Here is a 15,303-nt window from a genome sequence, read left to right as displayed (position 1 = left end):
TGAATATTTTACCTTTTGACTAAACATTGAGAAAGTGGTTTCTTTAAATGCATCTTGCAGCTGACACAAACACAAAAAAAAAAAAAAAAAAAAGAAGGAAATGGGAATTTTCATCCTTCAACTGAAGCAACATCGAGAACTGTAGTGAAGCCTTTGTCTCAGAATTGTGGAGCAAAATCACTGTTTTCTGACAGAAGACAAACGCAACAGCTCGATAGTTTCAGCTGAAATTGTGCCACGTCTTGATATTGATACGTGAAATACATGAACACAGCTGTCATTGTTATTATGTAGTTTTAGTGAAATGAAGTGCGCAAAACAATAATAAACCCAAGTTGGAGCTTGAAAAACTGGAAAGAAACTGCAGGTACGGTAAACAAGTCAAATACTAAACCTCCTGAGAGCTGAAGCCATTTGATCTGTGTCATCATGAATGATTGAATCAACCAAACACTATAAGTGTGCGGTTATTATCAGACCCCGCCCTCTCCCCCCTGACATCTGAGACCCCCTCTTACATGCAGCTTCATCCACCGACAGCTCATTGGCCAAGATCCCACCAATCTTGCTGAAGGCGGGCATCTGGATTCCATACTTTTCCAGCTCACTCTTCATGTTGTTAATCTCCTCCTCTGTGGGAGAAAAAACAGGGGGGGGGGGCAGGAGTTAGAAAAGTGAGAGACTGTGGAAACAGTGTGTTCCTGGCTCATACTTGATAATCAGATTTCTGACTCTGACCCTGGGACTGGGAGCTGAGCGAGACTCAACTGACAGGAAAGGCCCTGATAATTATTAATGACTTCACATTTGCAGCAGCATCTCCACACTGCAGAGCACAGCTCTTTGCTTTTTATTGCCAACACTGACAGTATGGTGGTCAAACTGATTCAAGACGCAGACAAATTCAACCACGTTTTTAAACTTTGCCAACCTGTTACGCTCTGAATTCAAGGACATAATTGGATTGGCAGGGACAGCAGGAGCAAAACGGATGCACAGACTCACGTTGAGGCGGCTCTCAGTCTTACCAGTGAAATCGACTTTTCCATACAGATCCTGGATCTGAGGGGCCAGGCCCAGCTTGAACAGGTACAAGCTGTAAGGGAGGACAAACAATGACACTTTGCAGAAGACAAAGGAGCTGAAGTAAAAATAGTACAGAAACAAAAACACAAAGAGCATTTACATTTGTTGGACATATGATCGTGGCACAATTTCAGTAAAACGTAATCATCACATCACGGGTTTATCAGTAGGCAACTATGTCATTTAAGGGCCAAGAAACAGATGTCATGCTGCCACTCACAGCGTGTCTGAATGACAGAGATCATGCAAATGTGCACTGGCTCAAGCGGCTGAATGAGGCCTCACCTACTGATACACCGCGAGTGATGTTCTTCAAGGAGTAAAATCATGGTTAAATGCTGATTTAACATCATATAATTTACATCTAGTGACATTACAGGGGAATAAAAGATGCATTTAATATATTAGAGCAACAAGAGGACTAGAAAAAAGAATAGAGGACTAGAGCTGGAGTCTGGCTCTTGACAGAAGCAAATTTGAAAAACACTCAAGAGCATCGTGTCTTGACCTGAAACCAGTAAAGTATGTGGAAAATGCTTTTCTTTGTTAGCCGGCCAAAGTAATCTGCTGCGCTGTTGTTGCTGCACAGCTGCCCAACACATACTGCTCAGTGCTCATTTTGTGGCATTGGCCAATTTCTTACAAATTAAACACATCAAATTCTAGCAAATCAACACCAGACGGACACACGACAGACAGTTTAGCCTGGAATTTGAATCAAAGCAGGTAACGAGCACGCGTCTGTGGCGGGACTGCAGCGCCCAGATGTCACCGGTTTGTGTTCGGTACAAACTAACTCCATTACAATGAATAGATTCAGGCCTTGTGCCACGCTAAGCCTTTCTGCTGAAAAACACGTTATAGTGCACAGAGCACAGAGAGTTGACACATGCTCAGACCACAAATGTGCGGCCAGGCCGCAGCTTTTTAACTGCACCTGCCTGAGTTGTTTGAGTGCTCGTAATCAAATGAATGAGGACTTAATTTCATTTCTACAACGCAGATTGAAAACAAAACATCTGTTTATTTGGCCCCACGACAAGATCAATGTTCAACTGTGTGCTTCACGCCACAAGGCCCGATGCAAGCAGAGGGAGTACCTGAGAGCGTGTATGCAATAGATGCAGCGCGGCATGTTCTTTCTGTCGTAGATGTCTGTGGTTTCGGGGTAGAAGATCTGAAACACAAGCGGGAACACACAGAGTCTGATCAGCACTTTCAGCAGGTCCACGGTTGCACGTCAGCGTGTTGCAGCATGTGTGCAGGAGTGACTCAGGATCTTCGCTCAAATGAGGGATTACACAATGTAAATGTGCATTAACTTGTCCTGCCGTTGCCTTTGTGGCGCCGTTCACATGGAACATGTGAAGACAGCCACTGATGTTTTGGGCTGAGATGGATACTGTGGTACTGTCAAGGAGCAAATTTGCAGACTCGCTATAAACCATGCACAGTGTAGTGACCTTTCTCTAAAGCAGGCACCAATCAACATTCCAGATCAGCAAGTGGCTGCAGGTCATGTAAACCAACGTGCACCAACTGCCATGTGTTTGATTCAGATACTCCATCATTGCGATCAGCGATTGTATTTAGTGCATGAATTTATAATTCATCAACATGGAAACTTCTCTTTAGCTTAAATCTCCATCATAAAAAGCAAAGTTCTATTTAGCAACCATTTAAATTGATCATGTTCTTTTTTTTTTACAATTTTAATATCTAGCGTTTGTGCATTTCTTTTGTGCAGCACAGCTCATTAAACATAGATACATATTTGAGTTTTCCAGCAGGTGCCCGGAAAACGAGTGTAACTGTAAACCAATGCTGTGACAAACAATTCACTGTAACTTTAGCTCCAGGAAGTTTCAAGCCTTTTTTCTGGTTGATTTTCATACTATGGAGAAATTACCTGGCCCTGATTGATGCACTAAAGGGTAGGATACACCAAATGGTTTGCTTTGATTTCTTTTCTCCATGAATGTTACATAAACTGTAAGACTTGCATGATTGGAATCAATAACTAAAAGACCAATAACATTGCATAACAATGGTGATTCATTTCCAAACTATATACATTAAAAAAAAGAACTTTAGGGTCATTTTATTGACTGTTTAAAAGTACTTAGGAGCTAATTTGAATGTGTTTGCATGCAACGGAGACACACACAGGCTCCAGTCAAACTTACCTTTGGCAGCCCCTTATCTGCCATGGCGTTGAGCCACTGGATGACATTGTCCGTGTGCCTGAAATGGAGACCTGTGGCCTGCAAGAGGGAAGAAACCAAAGGAAAAAAACCCATCAGTAACTTTAAAATATTTAACACCTTCACCCAGTGTACAACAGAAGGACCGAACTTGAAGAAAAACATGCATCATCAACTGCAAAAAAAATAAAACTAAAATGTCAACAGGACTTTTTGTAACAGCTCTGTAAAAGGAAGGAAAGGCTTTTGTGGCCAAACAATAATAATCTACTTCCAAATCTAAAAATCACATTTTGGCTTCAAACACAGTGTTTTGGAAAATCTTCAGAGCATTTGATAGACACTTCCTGCTTTTGTAAGAGCTATAAAGATCATGGCTCCGTTAGCGTCCCCAGTCAGGAGGAGGGTTGAAATAACAGTATTTGCTATTTTAAAGCAGTTTCGAACGACCTTTAAATGCTCTTCACACACAGGTTTTAAGGCCTTAACTTAGAGGACAGCCACAACCTGCTTCCTATGGTTCTAGTTTGTCTAGATGATGTCATCAGGAGGAGTTTCTCAGATCAATGAGGCCGTCTTGTTGCTCATACTACTGAGCTCGTAAGCTCGGTCAACCTTCTCTTCCAAAACTCCTCCGGATGACATCATTTTCAACCCCCAAAGCTGAGGAAACTCCCCGATCGTGTAATGCAGTGTTTTTCCCAGCTAGAAGTAAAAACGTATTTGATCGCAGGAAAGGAAGTAAAATAGTCATTAAAACTCTCCAAACCAGAAGAACAGGAAGAAAGTGATGTCATGAAGTTGATTTTATCTTGATGGTTCGTGTAGTGAAACATACAGTGAGCATTTTGCCCCACAAAACACTTTAGGACAAAATGATTACAAATATGATGATTTGACTATTCATGGTCCCTGCAAAGATGACAGTCATATGACATTTGTTCGTCATGTCAATAAGACTTAAAGGCTGGATGCTTTCTGATTTGCTGCTTTGGAAGATCTATATACTTTACAAGTCAGACTGGAACCTGGTGACGCTTCTAACGAGATTTAGGATCATTCCTGTTTAATTTAACACCTTTTTCCACACAATTCTTCACAAATTGTTGGCTGCCATCATCAGTCTAATCATCATCATCAAATAGTTAATAACATTCTTTGATTTCTGTGATTGAACAAGTGCAAAATTTACCTTGTAACGCGTCTGCTCGCGATCGTAGATCTTCTTGATGGAGACGGTTTGCGGGGCGAAGAAATTGCCCAGTTTGGCGAGATAGACGCCGTTCCTCAGCCCTTCCTCCAGCTCTGTGGTGGGAGGCAACTCCTCGCCCAGACAGGCCTCTATCCATCTGCAGGCAGAGCACAGCAGCATGCATCACTTATTACAGCAGTCAAAAGGAAGACCAGACTGGACATGCGTGTTTAGTTTCCCTGCAGAACCACAGCATGTGAAAGGCTTTGCATTGTCCTGGCAGTTGCAAACAGAAGACGGTGTCCAATAAAATGTCATCTGAAGACGTGGTCTCAAAGTCCCACACATGTTTAAGCAGTAAGGGCTCAGCTGTATGAAAGTACAGCGGTCGTCCACCAATCCCACGTTTGTTGGTTTTATCCCCAGCTCCTCCGGTAACATGTCCAAGTGACACTGAACCATTTACATAGAAAGTCAAGACTACACAGATTCTGTTTGAGGAGAAAAACCCGACAGGTCCCCTTGAGCCCCAAGAGACAAAGCTGCCCTTAACGGAAGAAAACTAGAAGTTGTGTTTTAAACCTTAGAATGTCAATTTGGTTTTTCATGTCATTAAATGTTTTAGAGAAGCAGGGACAAAGAGTCCCAGGGGACCCAAATGCATCAGTATTCTCCCTGAAGGCCCGTTCAGCCTCACTGAGCGATAAAACACAGTTAATGACTAATCCAACGATGTCACCACCATATCTGAAAATGACTATTACAATGATAATGACATGTTATATCTCACCTCACAAAAGGTTCTAAAAATAGCAAAGTTAAAGCTCATTAATCTTCATTTTTTAGTAAAATAAGTTGGCAACAAACAGAAGTGGATAATTTCCTGCCAGGCTCGCGGTGAATACGAGTTCAACATAAGATCAAACAGGCTCATGCAGCTAACACACAACAATGTCTCAGATGAAGCTGTGCCAATAATCCTCCAAGGAAATAAACACCTAACCTGACTCGTGATAACCTTCCCAAAATACCTCATGTGACATTTCATTTCTTTTAGGTCATATTGCAGAGTCACATTCCTGCTGTCCGCCCGTGTCAGAGGAGACATGCTGAGCTCTCACACTGAGACAGTGCTGGAGGACTGGATTCCACTGCATCTCATCGTCACCAGCCAGTAACTACGGCTGCAGCCAGAGCTTTTCTCTCCAGTCAAGTGAAACTTGTCAACATCAGTGGTTTGATATAATGCGATACTCTTTATTAAAGAGGTCATGTCATGTATGATTTTGCGTTTATATATTTGTATTCTTTGCTTTTAATGAAGTGGTTTTGGATTATTCACTTTGGTTCCAAAGCAGAGGTCTGTTTACTCTCGGGAACATTTTGGGAGGCTGCAGAGAAAATCTTGGGAAAGTCTGCAACAGGGACGACAGACGGGACAGAGAATAATAAACATAAATTACAATGTTATTATTTCTAAAGCAGTAACCAGTTACCTTTTGAGTTAATTTTCCTTTACTTGCTGGTCTAATATGAAGCACAGTTATTAAGCTCATCAAATATTACCTACTTATCTCTGACACACTGATAATATTTCCATGTGCGCCGTCAGTAATGATTAACAAGTGGGAGTGTTAAGATGAGACATTGGTTTAAAAAAAGAAAAAAAAAAAGTTTTTGAAATTAACACTCACCTCATCAAGTAACTTTATTAAGTTTAATAACTTTAATCAGCAGGTGGCTTTTGACTGGGACAAAACAAATTCCCTTCCACTTTACATCACAAACAGAGTTATTAGATGTTATCACTGAGGACATTTCAGAAATGTCTTTGAATCTAACGCGTAGCCGAACGCCTTCCACACCTCGAGAGCCAAATTCTTTTAGTATTATTAGGTAAATGGCTGCCTATAATAATGCAAACATCACTTCCACTCCAGTAATGAAAAATAGCATAAACATCTGCTGTCATCATGAAAAACTTTGGTTTATCATTAGCCGGGACAAATTAAGCACAGTGAGGTCAAACGTGTCCTTTAGAAAAGACATCCTGTGTCTCAGCTGCTAAGAAAACACTGCCCACTCTTTTGCAACTAAGTCCTTTGTGAAGCAACCGTGAGATTAACTCCTATTCTGAGGTCTCTCACTGAAATACAAACTAATGTGGAAACTAAACACACGTCCTAATCCTGCGATAGGGCCTCATCCTAAGTGTTTTTTTAAAAAAACATTTCAGCTCTTGTTAAGACAGTCACGGTGATTTATGAGAATACACTCTTTGCTGTGCACAGACCAGCTGAAACAACTTCCCTCCCAGGAAGTCATGACATGGGGTCCCCATGGGGTCCCCAGACAGGCTCGCTATTGAGGCCGAGGTGACCGACAAAGGATCCAGGCTCTGGGCCTGCCAGCCGGGAACAGTTCTCTCCTTTCAGTGCACAGTGGAGCAGTGAAAGGCTCCATGAAGGCTTCTTCCTAATGGCTCTTCTCTCAGGCCTACGCACCCTTTCCAGGCGAGCACAAATCCAGGCACACCCTTCACTTAACCAGTCACAGCAGCAGCCAGGACTATGCTTTACAGAATGCGGACAACTAGATTCCAGCACCAGCAGAGAGCAGCCAAAATAAATGAACGTCCAATTAAAAATGCACCGAAGGATAAAAGCATAGTGTGGCATCTGCAGATTTAGTCTGGAAGATGCCTAAAATGAGAGATGTGAAGGTGAAACAGCACCATCCGAGCTATTTGAGGGTTAATCTTACATTCAGCTCATACCACACAAATGATGCTCACAAGCATGAAAGTAAAACAAAAATGTTCCCATTGAGCATTGAGGACGGCACGTTCGATAACAGATCTGCTTCAGTCTCCCTTCAACAACTGCCCTAAAAAGCCAAAATGCAGTGCAGTCAGAGTTTAGTTTACTGTTAAAGCCACATACACCTTCTTTGAAATGACAAACGTAACACGTAGAAATGTGTATTTGCAAAAACAAACCAAATATTTAACTACACTACATAACTAGAGCCAAATCCTTAGCTACTGCCAACAGTAAATACAGTAAAAATAAATGCAAATCTAATTAAGGAGCTGCACATTGGTAATTTAGTTTGTCCCACATAAATAAGGCTGATGCTGAAAGTAAAAAATAAAATGGTAAAATAATAATAATTACCAATTATTGTTTTTGTAATATTAAACAACTCCTCATTATTTGCTGATGACGGAGCTGGAAAAGCAGCTAAACATCAGGGGATAATGAGAGAATGTGTTGGCCTTTATGGTAGAAATATCAAATACTTGTCATTTTTATGACACACATATTGTCCAAATGTTGAATAATTGCTGTTTCCAAGTTATTAAATAGAAGAAACGAATGCTTTTCTTAGTGATGATGCACAGTAAATTTGGATGTTGCTCTGCAGGAAACCAAAATGCGCAACGTTCAGTTTTCTGGCCATTAGCTGCCAAACTAATACAATCATCCACCTGACAGAGGTTTCACCACACGTATGGATTTAAAACCTTTTGTAAGCAATTGTAATAGAAACAAAGAAACTTTTTTACTATGACGTGCTATTTATGATTTCAGCTTTTATTTCCGATTATCTGCTGTGACTATGGCTCGGCTCAGGGGAGATGGATGACCCCCGGTTTCCCTAGTGCTCAAAATGACACCAACACCCTCACTGGTGCGTTCGGAGTTTCCTCCCAGTGACCAGTAAACAGCGCTTCAGTGCAGGCAACACCAGGACTCATCATCCTTTCTCAGATGCTTTGTCCTGGCAGGAAACTGAAGTCAGCGCTGAGTTCAGAGGTCATTCTCATAGGAAGAGGTCTGCGCGGACCACTGTCTCTCCAGGAAGACCCGCGGTCTCCTTGCCAGGAGTCCGTGTCCGTCTGCTGTCGAGGGACATCCTCTGTTTTCCTACGCAATTTAAACCCATAGCTACTGTAACTTAGCCCGGCAGAGTGACTTCACTGGACTTTAGTTCGTGTACATACAGTAACTCCCCTTTGCTTGGTTTTATTCTGGGGGGACAGACATCGAGCTCCTGCTGCAGTTAAGGTTGACGAAAAGATAAAGTGAGGCTTATCCTGACAGACCACAAGCCTTGTGGTACAGTTCAGGAAGAGATTCACTGACTCATTCTTTGGAAAAGCTGGATACTATTACGATATACTACTACTGCAGCATTCTTCAGGTTTTCATTACAGCGAGACTGGGTTTTGGTGAACTAGGAACCAGGGCTCCACACGCCCGTAGGTCATTTTAAATCTGTTTGGTATAATTTTGGTTTTTTTTTAGTCATTTTGTGTCTGTTTTTAATTGTTGTCACCAGTTTCAGGCCAGTTTAGTCGTATTGTAATGTCACTGTGTCTCATCCTGCAAATTAAGCGAACCAATCATCGTCTTCACCACAATTCCATAACTGGCTTAGTGTAACTAGAATCACTGCTCAGACAGTTTATTCAGATGTTAGATTGAGAAAGAGAATAAAATCTACCTGTTAGAAACTACACATAAACCAAATTGGCATCAACACAATGAGTCTCTCTTCTCTTTTTCCGCCTTTGACATTAAAAGCAAGAATGTTGCAGGTTTCGCCAAATCTGCCGAACTAAAACCACTCAGACTATTAAATACGTTTATTGAGCAACGTTACCAATAAAGTATTTTTGAGCAGTGAATAACGTTTCAGATCATTTACTTAAAAGCTGTAATACTGCAGTAAAGCTCCTGTATTATTGTTGGGCAGGACATTACGAGCTCTAATATAAAAGCTGTTTTGTGCAGTATGGATTTCACAGCAGTAAATATTACTGGATTCATCACTTTCATGTTGCAGCTTTTAACAGTGGAGCTAATATACAACCTTATGATCCAATGTTTCAAATCTAGTCTACTTATAACTTGATGTACTTGATGCACTGCTGTGTAGTTCATGGATTTAACACCACGATTCACTAACGAAACAGAAACAATTACGCGACTCGTTATTTGTTGACCGACAGATAACTGTGCTTCAAGTAAAGATCTTCTTTTGCTGGTTGTCTGAATTCCCAATCTAAAAGCCGCCACCACACTGGATTATGGATTTTGTTGTTGAACAAACAATAAATCAGTTAAACAAAAATCATCAATTAAAGTTAGGAGGTGGTTTTATGGAAAGAACTGCCAGGTGAACAAAGGCAAGTAGAACATGGACCCCACGCATCACTGAAGCTGTTTGTTAAGCCGGGAAAACCCCCCGTGTACATGTAAATACTCAATAATAAGCACCAATTAAAGGCCACACATTATAGTAATTGTAGACAATGGGGGGACTGAAGTTTGACTGAAGGAGTATAAAAAGCCAAGACACAATATTATTGCACCCAAACACAAATTGTCTTTCCACTTTGTTCACCTTACATTGCAAATGCATCAGTGCATCCGTGTGTGTCTGACAAGAGGGAAAAACCAATTAATAGTGTTTTCACAATAGCTGGAAAAGCAAATCACGTGTGGCAAACGTCATCATGTACAGATACAGTGAAGACACACGTTCCACTTATTTCACCATGATGCTGAACTGGTGTCTGATTAAAGTGTTAATAACAGGGGTTATTTCCAAAAAGGACAAAGAGGAGAAAAATCTCACACACACACCAAAGAGGACGAGTGAGACAGCCAAACTGGCCATTACATGCTTTGCTGCAACACTGGAATGTGTGGACCAGCTGACCTCGTCCTCTCACCACTCACGTTCAAACAGCCTGACAGCAGCTGGACGGACACTGTGCCCATCGAGTCTCTGTGCGTGAAATGCTCCATGTGTCGAAGGGGAGGAAACAATAAAGCGCGTCTGCTTTTTTTTCACCCCCAGAGGTCTGAGCTGCAGACTGCAGCTGCAAAGTTCACTGCGAAAGCTCACGAGCGAAACGTCACTATTTACAGCAGTTTACACCACACGGTGATAAATGTGGCTGATTATCCACCTCAGCCTGTGTACAAAAAAAAAGTTTTAATACTCTGTGTTAAAGTTAGTGTAGAGAAGGTGCTACTGTATATAAATAAAGTTTATTAGTAATTTACTTTTTTTCCATTTATTGTTGTACAGTGTATATTCCGAACATAAAATAGCTTTTAGTTTCTATGTCTATGTTTAATCATGTGCGGAGAGCTGCTGATTTAAAACATTTATCAGTATCAAGACACGAAAGTACCAGGTTCCAGCTGCACAAACGTGAGCATTTCTTGTTACGTTACATCTTTGGGTTTTCAGTGTTTAACGGAAAATGAATTAGCTGTAATCACAGTATATGTTAAAATTGATAATCTGGTCTTACAAATGGGCAAATATAGCTCATTAAGCTGATCCACATTTTTTTCCTTATGCAAAAATCAGGCAGGCGATGAGAAGTAAAATGTTGGTACGAGTAAAAGGACCTCAATGACTGAAAGCTCGGACCCATTCCGTACACTGGAGAGCTGCTCTTGGTGACATCTGACATGTAGCGTGCTCTGTGCAAACATCAGCTGAGAGCTGATGTAACACAACACCCAAACACACCTGAGCTAGCTGCAGAGGCAGGTAGGCCTGTCAATCAGGTGGCCAGTTTGGGCTGAGTCTGAGAAATCTGTTGTTTCAGCTCAACTCTGCACGACTGCCAGGCTTCTGCAGCCAGCGTTCCCAAGCTGCGATGGACATCCAACCCAAACGATACTTGTGGTCTCAGGTATTACAGACACTCAGGTGACAGACAGGGGAGTTGGAAAGAGATGGTTGCTACAGGGTTTTTTAAGAAACACTAGTCCCACTCCCTTTTATTCCCCTCTCATTACAGTTAGAACCAGGTTGGGTGACTCATACTTGTTCCCAATGGCCTCAGCAGGTAAAACAAAAACTAGGAGCCCAGAATTCTACTTTTTGTCTGCAGGAACTTGTTAGCGTTTATGACCATGTTGGTCCCTGTCAATGTGGAAAAAAAACTGGCATCTACTTTACAAACACATTAGAACGGAGGATTTTTGTGCCGACATCTGCACTACACCCACATGACGTGGCAACAACAAAAAAAAGTTGCTACAAGCTGCTGGTGCTACATCATACATCCACGGTCACCAGTGAGTCGACTTGATGCGCTGATGTCTGGTCCAGCACCACCAGCTGGTCACAGTGTCTCTAACCTAATGTCTTGTTGTCATGTGATCAGGTCCGTGATTTGCAATTTGTTCAGAAACTCTTGGCAACAAAAACTGGAAGCAAAACTCCAATTTGTTCCAACGGCTCACACAAATGAAGATCAGCAGGAATGTGAGAAAAGCCAAAAGCTGCACGAGAAAAAACAACAACATTAAAAAAAATGAATTCAGAAAGGATTTGCACGTTCCTTTGCCAGCGTTTTATTCGCCCAACCAGAGCCTCAATCAAATACTCAAGCTCAGTTCTTGCTCTAGCAGCAGTTCTCTGGACCTACGCTGCGAGTTTGTTGGAGGCATTCAGGGAGAGGACAGAGTGTAGGTCACCAAAGTCTTGGAAGCTTTTAGAGCCTAACATGCTATTGCTTTGGTTACAGTTGCACAGATGTTCCCAATGTTTTTCTTTCCAGTGTGGACAAAAAAAAAAAAAAAAAAAGAACAGATGTGATGATGTCGAGAAAAGTGTATCGTGTTTTATTTTTTGGGTCGTGTTTTGTCTTGCGTTCATGTAGATGGAGCAAAATTAATTCATGCTTCATCAAGAACATTTAGAGAAAAAAGAAAAATGACAAAATCAGCTCCTTTGGATTTCTGATTCAGATCAATAAAACCCAAAGATAATTAGTTTATTGTCATAGAAGACAACAAAAAAACAAAAACATCCTAATTTGGATCCAGAAATGAAAACATACAACCAGAGACATTTTTGGCCTTTTCGCTTTCAAAATGTTTTAAATTACTAATAACCTAAACTGCTGCTAATTGTATTCTTTCGGTCACCATTAACTAACTGTTCTAGCTCGACACAAATTTAAACAGTCAAACTAATGTCAGAGGTTTCCCATCATGGACAAAACAAAGACTAGAACTGCTGGAAGCCACCAACACTATAAAAAAAAAAGAAAAACGTTAAACCATTGTTCTCCTCATAGCAACACAATGTGGCGTTATGTAATATTCATTGCAGCAGCAGCTGATATACACAAAAAGGTTTGGAAAGTGCTTGAAAACAGGAAACTGGCCACAGGTTTAGGAGGAACTGTGCTGGTCTTGCAGTCAAGGGCGATGCTGAGAACTGATGTGGCAACCGACTCAAACTGCTGTGTACTGTAAAAAGTGCTGAGCAATCTTTGATTTTAAAATGAAAAACAGGGATTTTGAGTTATGTTACTGTGGGTGTCCGATGACAGACAGGAAGCAACGGAGGGCAGCGTGTCATCTACTGCAGCAATGATATGACAACACTGGACCAGGCACGATGGATTAAAAGATACAACAGATGATCTTCCTGTTAACAATCATGGATAATCTCACTGTCAGTCATCTTGTCATACACATGATTTCTCTGAGGGCAGATTCAAATGGAGATGTTACACAACCCGGACTTTTCCAATATTTATAGAAAGTGACAACATAACCGTGGTGGGTTTTTTTTTTTGTCTTGCCTTAGGGTGGATTTTAATGTGTAATGTTATTCAAATGACAAATATCGAAATTGAGACTGAAATTTGGTGTTTCACCAAATATCACTGGACACACACAGACACCTCGTTTACCGGACGATTAGCATATTTTGAGATGAGGTGAAAAGTTTCAGAGATCAGAACAGTAGTTTCACACTGTGTGAATGAAGTAGAAAATGAGTTCCTGTGAAGGTCCAGACTCATTTTTACATTTGATTTAAAACTTTTCTGCAGATCTTCTGATGTAAATCGTGATTTTTCGATAGAAATTACGTAATGGCAATTTTGTAACCATTTTCTTCCCTTGTGTATTAATCCCTACACTCTACAGGGTTTCTTCAGGTTCCCCTTTAGATCAGGTCTCTCTTTCCTGAAAATGACTGTATGCACAAGTGGAAATCAGGTGAGTTTTTTGGGTTGGGTCCAAATCTTTTGGACCTTTGAAATAAACCTCAATTCAAAATACTTTTGTATTTTTCTAAATACTTTTTGTATTTCAGATTGATTGATTTTTAATATTATCACAAACACATCACTTGAAATTGGTCACTGAGTGATGGTAAATTCTGCTCGTTCTTCAGCGGCGGTTACTTTCACAGAGAGCTGACACGTTTGAAAGTCTTTGAATTTAATCACCGACTCTCACTAAAAACTAAAAGTGTCACAGAAATCTGTAAACACACACAGTCCAGTGTAACTGATCAAACTAGAAAAAAGTTACATGAGCACAAGCGGGGAAAAAAAAATGGGTCAGTAAAACACAAGCCTGTTATCAGTTGCTCTTTGGCAGCCTGCCACCCATACCGTCGCCATGGCAACGACAACTATGCGCGCCTGGACTATTTGAGTACACACACCTGAAAACACCCCTGGTGTTTTCGAAAGTCAGCAGCATCACATTAGGCTGCAGTTAGTTCCACACACACAGTTCCCACAGAGGCTCTGATGCTCCATGATGTGTCCCGGGAGCCAGCGCTGGATCCAGAAACACAGGAGGCCACCCAGTCATAAAGCTGCTGTGCCTCGTGACACTTTTCTCCCACCCCAACTCTGCATACGTTTGACAGGCCCCAACATGTTCAGGAACAACATGAAGCTGCTTTTAACTCCTTCCCTCTCCCACGCACTTTAGCTGTAGATAGAAACTGCACAGAATACAGACATTATTTCTATGACTTTTTAAGAGGAACTCTCCGGATGGCCGGTGTGAACGACTACAGCAAGAAAGACCTCTTTCATTGTTTATACAGACGCATGATATTTTAGGAGACAGTTGTAAATATGTTAATCTGTGCTTTAAGCGGCACTGGTCTCATCAAAGGCAGCTTCTTCAGAGGCTCAGCTCCACCATCACTTATACTGTAATTCCACCAGTGTCACTAACGGCTCATAGAAATTATCTCCTGGATTCGAAAACCCAGTGAAATTGACATTTTAATACCTAAAACAATTGTTTAGTGCAAGACAAGGAATCAAATGTTTCATATTTTGGACTAATTCATAATGTTGGTCAGCTTATTAGGTCTTTTCAAATCAAAAGATTCTTAAAAAAAAAAAAAATCTCTTATTTTAAAAAAAAGCGCTTTAACTTACACAATGTTCTGAGAGAGAAAAGCTAAAGTACCCTTCATTTTCTGAAGTGGATCAATTTTCTCAATTCCCTAAACTGTCGTGAAATTTCAGGGTTGATGGGAACCCGCTCATTTGGTTGATTTACTCAAAACACCAACTACCAAGCTAACGCTTGCAGATGTGCGTGCCATAAATAAGCCTGAATGGGAGCCGCCCTCTCAGGAAGCACAAACGCAGACACATCTCTGTACGGTTTCTCACCACAGTGACCGTGTATTTAAGGAGGTGAGGTAGCAGGAATGGGAGGCACTGCAGCCGCTACCTACGTGTCCTGTACGTGCAGGACACACTGCAGTGAACCCTCTCGATTTACGCCACCACACTTCAGGGGGGTCAGCACTGTCTTATCAAGTGCTGCAGGACAGAGGACGACAAACACAAACACCACCACGTCTGTTAGAAAAGGTCCAGAATCAGAAGTTGTTCTACTGGTTCTGCAAAATGTTATCAGTAATAATGCTTATAGTATTATTCAAGTGGTTTTTAATCTTCTGCTGTTAAATAGGTCACAGTCGATGTGTATTCTGTTGTGAAACTAA

The 15,303-nt window shown here is 41.2% G+C and overlaps 1 protein-coding gene across 1 annotated transcript in view; it reads right to left on the bottom strand.

The window, feature by feature from the left end:
• Nucleotides 1–15,303, bottom strand: part of iqgap1 (IQ motif containing GTPase activating protein 1) — a 40,426-nt gene that overhangs the window by 17,063 nt on the left and 8,060 nt on the right. Inside the window, exons 3-7 of the mRNA XM_067490569.1 lie at nt 4,483–4,639; nt 3,273–3,350; nt 2,187–2,263; nt 1,029–1,096; nt 519–632 (exon numbers count right to left, since the gene is read on the bottom strand). Coding sequence (XP_067346670.1) covers nt 519–632; nt 1,029–1,096; nt 2,187–2,263; nt 3,273–3,350; nt 4,483–4,639 — 494 coding nt within the window. The remainder of the gene's footprint in view (nt 1–518; nt 633–1,028; nt 1,097–2,186; nt 2,264–3,272; nt 3,351–4,482; nt 4,640–15,303) is intronic.

This window comes from Channa argus, chromosome 2 (assembly GCF_033026475.1).
Source record: "Channa argus isolate prfri chromosome 2, Channa argus male v1.0, whole genome shotgun sequence".
In the NCBI taxonomy this organism is placed as follows: domain Eukaryota; kingdom Metazoa; phylum Chordata; class Actinopteri; order Anabantiformes; family Channidae; genus Channa; species Channa argus.
This window is presented reverse-complemented; position numbering and strand designations above follow the sequence as displayed.